This window comes from Eleutherodactylus coqui, chromosome 8 (genome assembly GCF_035609145.1).
Source record: "Eleutherodactylus coqui strain aEleCoq1 chromosome 8, aEleCoq1.hap1, whole genome shotgun sequence".
Classification (NCBI taxonomy): Eukaryota; Metazoa; Chordata; class Amphibia; order Anura; family Eleutherodactylidae; genus Eleutherodactylus; species Eleutherodactylus coqui.
The window spans coordinates 148584768-148590767 of NC_089844.1; the positions used below are offsets into that span (position 1 = coordinate 148584768).

Consider the following 6000-nt stretch of genomic DNA (forward strand, 5'->3'; position numbering starts at 1 on the left):
ATAATACTGCCCCCTATATACAAGAATATAACTACTATAATACTGCCCTCTATGTACAAGAATATAACTACTATAATACTGCCCCCTATGTACAAGAATATAACTGCTAGAATATTGCTCCCTACGTACAAGAATATAACTACTTTAATACTGTCCCTATATACAAGAATATAACTACTAGAATACTGCTCCCTATGTACAAAAATATAGCTACTATAATACTGCCTCCTATGTACAAAAATATTACTACTATAACACTGCCCCCTATATACAAGAATATAACTACTATAATACTGCCCCTATGTACAAGAATATAACTACTATAATACTACTCCTAAATACAAGAATATAACTACTATAGTACTGCTCCCCATGTACAAGAATATAACTACTATAATACTGTTCCTACATACAAGAATATTACTACTATAATACTGCTCCTATGTACAAGAATATAACTACTATAATACTGCCTCCTATGTACAAGAATATAACTACTATAATACTGCCTGCTATGTACAAGAATATAACTACTATAATACTGCCCCCTATCTACAAGAATATAACTACTATAATACTGCCCCCTATGTACAAGAATATAGCTACTATAATACTACTCCCTATGTACAAGAATATAACTATTATAATACTGCCTCCTATGTACAAGAATATAACTACTATAATACTGCCTCCTATGTACAAGAATATAACTACTATAATACTGCCCCCTATGTGCAAGAATATAACTACTATAATACTGCCCCTATGTACAAGAATATAACTACTATAATACTGTCCACTATGTGCAAGAATATAACTACTGTAATACTGCCCCTACGTACAATAATATAACTACTATAATACTGCCCCCTACGTACAATAATATAACTACTATAATACTGCCCCCTACGTACAAGAATATAACTACTATAAAACAGCCCCCTATGTGCAAGAATATAACTACTATAATACTGCCCCTATGTACAAGAATATAACTACTATAATACTGTCCACTATGTGCAAGAATATAACTACTGTAATACTGCCCCTACGTACAATAATATAACTACTATAATACTGCCCCCTACGTACAAGAATATAACTACTATAAAACAGCCCCCTATGTACAAGAATATAACTACTTTAATACTGCTCCCTATGTACAAAAATATAGCTGCTATAATACTGCCCCCCTATATACAAGAATATAACTACTATAATACTGCCCCTATGTACAAGAATATAACTACTATAATACTGCTCCTACATACAAGAATATTACTACTATAATATTGCCTCCTATGTACAAGAATATAACTACTATAATACTGTCCACTATGTACAAGAATATAACTACTATAATACTGCCTCCTATGTACAAGAACATTAGTACTATAATACTGCCCCCTTATGTACAAGAACATAATTATGATAATACTGCCCCCTATGTACAAGAATATAACTAATATAATACTGCCCCCTATGTACAAGAATATAACTACTATCATACTGCTCCTATGTACAAGAATATAACTACTATAATACTGCCCCCTATGTACAAGAATATAACTAATATAATACTGCCCCCTATGTACAAGAATATAACTACTATCATACTGCTCCTATGTACAAGAATATAACCACTATAATACTGCCCTCTATCTACAAGAATATAACTAATGTAATACTGCCCTCTATGTACAAGAATATAACTACTATAATACTGCCCCATATGTACAAGAATAAAACTACTATAATACTGCCCTCTATGTACAAGAATATAACTACTATAATACTGCCCCATATGTACAAGAATATAACTACTATAATACTGCCTCCTATGTACAAGAATTAAGGATGAGCGAGTATACTCGCTAAAGCACTACTCGTCCGAGTAATGTGCTTTAGCCGAGTATCTCCCTGCTCGTCCTTAAAGATTCGGGGACCGCCGCGGAGCGGGGAGCTGCGGGGGAGAGCGGGGAGGAATGGAGGGCAGATCTCTCTCTCCCTCTCTCCCGCCCGCTCTCCCCTGCTCCCCGCCGCGATTCACCTGTCACCCGCAGCGGTCCCCGAATCTTTAAGGACGAGCAGGGAGATACTCGTCTAAAGCACATTACTCGGACGAGTAGTGCTTTAGCGAGTATACTCGCTCATCCTTAACAAGAATATAACTGCTATAATACTGCTCCCTATGTACAAGAATATACTACAATACTGCTCCTATGTACAAGAATATAATTACTATAATTTTGCTCCTATGTACAAGAATATAACTACTATAATACTGCCCCCCTATGTACAAGAATATAACTACTATAATACTGCTCCTATGTACAAGAATATAACTACTATAATACTGCCCCCTATGTACAAGAATATAACTACTATAATACTGCTCCTATATACAAGACTATACTATAATACTGCCCCCTATGTACAAGAATATAACTACTATAATAGAGCCTCCTATGTACAAGAATATAACTACTATAATACAGCCTCCTATGTACAAGAATATAACTACTATAATACTGCCCCCTATGTACAAGAATATAACTACTATAATAGTGCCCCCTATGTACAAGAATATAACTACTATAATACTGCCTCCTATGTACAAGAATATAACTACTATAATACTGCCTCCTATGTACAAGAATATAACTACTATAATACTGCTCCCATGTACAAGAATATAACTACTATAATACTGCCCCCTATGTACAAGAATATAACTACTGTAATACTGCCCCCTATGTACAAGAATATAACTACTATAATACTGCCTCCTATGTACAAGAATATAAGTACTATACTACTGTTCCTATGTACAAGAATATAACTACTATAATACTGCCCCCTATATACAAGAATATAACTACTGTAATACTGCCCCCTATGTACAAGAATATAGCTGCTATAATACTGCCCCCCTATGTACAAGAATATAACTACTATATTACTGCTCCTATGTACAAGAATAAAACTACTATATTACTGCCCCCTTATGTACAATAATATAACTACTATAATACTGCCCCCTATGTACAAGAATAAAACTACTATATTACTGCTTCCTATGTACAAGAATATAACTACTATAATACTGGCCCCTATGTACAAGAATATAACTACTATAATACTGCCCCCTATGTACAAGAATATAACTACTATAATACTGCTCCCATGTACAAGAATATAACTACTATAATACTGCCCCCTATGTACAAGAATATAACTACTGTAATACTGCCCCCTATGTACAAGAATATAACTACTATAATACTGCCTCCTATGTACAAGAATATAAGTACTATACTACTGTTCCTATGTACAAGAATATAACTACTATAATACTGCCCCCTATATACAAGAATATAACTACTGTAATACTGCCCCCTATGTACAAGAATATAGCTGCTATAATACTGCCCCCCTATGTACAAGAATATAACTACTATATTACTGCTCCTATGTACAAGAATAAAACTACTATATTACTGCCCCCTTATGTACAATAATATAACTACTATAATACTGCCCCCTATGTACAAAAATAAAACTACTATATTACTGCTTCCTATGTACAAGAATATAACTACTATAATACTGGCCCCTATGTACAAGAATATAACTACTATAATACTGCCCCCTATGTACAAGAATATAACTACTATAATACTGCCCCCTATGTACAAGAATATACCTACTATAATACTGCCCCTATGTACAAGAATATAACTACTATAATACTGCTCCTATGTACAAGAATATACCTACTATAATACTGCTCCCTCTTTACAAGAATATAACTACTATAATACTGCCCCCTATGTACAAGAATGTAACTACTATAATACTGCTCCTATGTACAAGAATATAACTACTATAATACTGCCTCCTATGTACAATAATATAACTACTATAATACTGCCTCCTATGCACAATAATATAACTACTATAATACTGCCCCCTATGTACAATAATATAACTACTATAATACTGCCCGCTATGAATAACAATTTGGATCCCAACAGGTTGTAAGCTGTGAATGAGCGCACCCCATGCAGTATTCACACTCATTGCCCACTCACCTAATGATAATACACTGGTTATGTTTGGCATCCATCAGTTTGGTGTAGGCTATGTTCGCAATTGCAAAAAGGTGTCTGGAAAAAAATATTTTAATTGAGTAATTAATCTCTTTATGGCGCACATCTTTTGTCATACAGAGCTCGAAGTGTCATGCATAGTTATAGAGGGAGATGTCCTTATAAAGGTGTACGCATAAATAAGAGAAGAGGAATCAGGACCACTTACGGAGGAGTCTCTCCCAAGGCTTTCCCTTCATAGTACAGGACATGGTCCGTCCCATAAATATTCAGCATCCTGTATGGGTTTAATGAAATGAGGATGCTACCAATATAGGTCTGGGGAAGGGGACAAGAGGCTTGTTACTGTCATCTTGAAACAGAACTCCTGCTAAAGATGCCATATAATACTCACATATATCAGCTCCCGCTCAAACCTTTTCCTCAAGTTGTGGAGGACAGAAGCTTCCTGTAAGTCCCTGCAAAGGGGCAATGGCTGCATCACAAACAGTATACATATTCAATACATGCATATAAAATACCCAATGCTGAAAAGATATAGTAACGTTGCAATGAAATATGCATACATAAACTCATGCCATCCAACTGGCTCTAGTCCAGCGGGACAGTCTCAATTTTCAGGTGCTGTCCGGGAAGGCATGCGGATTGTCCTGGTTTCATGCTATACTATGCACAGAGCTGTGATGTGCCCTGCAGCAACGTAAGAAAGTTTGCCCTCTGCAGCCATAGTTTTGGTGAACAGAGAAAGCTATGGACTGTAGGGGCACAGAGTGGAACTATTACTTTAAGAGGGCACAAACTGGCATCATAGCACAAAGGGGCGTTATTACTTCGAGGAGGTACAGATTGGTACTATAGCATAGAGGAGTATTATTACTTTGTATCGGTACTGTAGGAGTGCAGTACACAGAATGTTCTGTACGGGGCTATGGACAGGCATTCTGGAACCTGAAGTGAGGGAAAACACCTGTGGGTGTGCCAGGAAGTAACATAAAAGGATCAGTTCCTGCCATACTCAGGGAAAAGGAAAACAGACAGCTCAGTAGAGCTGAAAGGACTGCAAACCAAGGTCCGGTGTGGACCTGAGTCTGAAAGGAAAGACTCCCTTAGACTCATACCTTAGACTCATACCCTGAAGTAAAGGCCCCAAGTCTGACACGAAAGACGCCCCTAGACTCATACCCTCATGGGGTACGGATAATTAACTTTTTTTGAAGCTGTGGCATTGTCCTGCATATGTAATAAATGTTGGCAGACGCCAGAACTTAAAGAAACTCCAAGTCTCCTGAGCCTTTTCTACACATTTGCCAACCATCCTGACGAAAGATGACAATCCAATAGGCGAGTAACCCTAACTTTCCACAGTACAGAGAGGCACTATTACTTTGTAGGGCACAGAGAGGCACTATTACTTTGTAGGGCACAGAGAGGCACTATTACTTTATAGGGGGCACAAAGAGGCACTATTACTTTGTAGGGGTACAGAGGCGGCTGTATTACTGTGAGACTACAGAGAATGGCACTGTTACTTTTAGGGGCACAGAAGGGCATTATTACTTTGATAGAGTGTAAGGTTGTAGCATTGCCATGCTCTCCCTTACATAGTAGGGAGCAACTGCCGGTAACAACGCTAAGCCCTGCCTACCCTCACAGTCTGAGATGTGGCTGGGAGAGGGGAGGACCTGTTGGGCGCTTGCTAGTTCCAGTGTCAGGGTGCATCAGTTACTGTCAACAAAAGCTCCTCTTCACCTTCCAAAGAGACTAGGCTGGGAATGGGAGGCAGAGATAAGGCGCCACTTTATTGCAGCCTCAGCTGAGGCTGTATGAGGTTCCATCTCCATGCATGTCAACGCCCCCAGAAACAGGCCATTGGTAGAACTGGCGTTCT

The 6000-nt window shown here is 37.6% G+C and overlaps 1 protein-coding gene across 1 annotated transcript in view; it reads right to left on the reverse strand.

Annotated features, from left to right (window-relative positions):
* Positions 1 to 5292, reverse strand: part of MYO15A (myosin XVA) — a 106115-nt gene extending 100823 nt beyond the window's left edge. The window contains exons 1-4 of the mRNA XM_066577864.1: positions 5231 to 5292; positions 4507 to 4570; positions 4321 to 4430; positions 4095 to 4169 (exon numbers count right to left, since the gene is read on the reverse strand). Of these exons, the coding sequence (XP_066433961.1) occupies positions 4095 to 4169; positions 4321 to 4430; positions 4507 to 4570; positions 5231 to 5292 (311 nt within the window). The remainder of the gene's footprint in view (positions 1 to 4094; positions 4170 to 4320; positions 4431 to 4506; positions 4571 to 5230) is intronic.
* Positions 5293 to 6000: the final 708 nt, after the last annotated feature.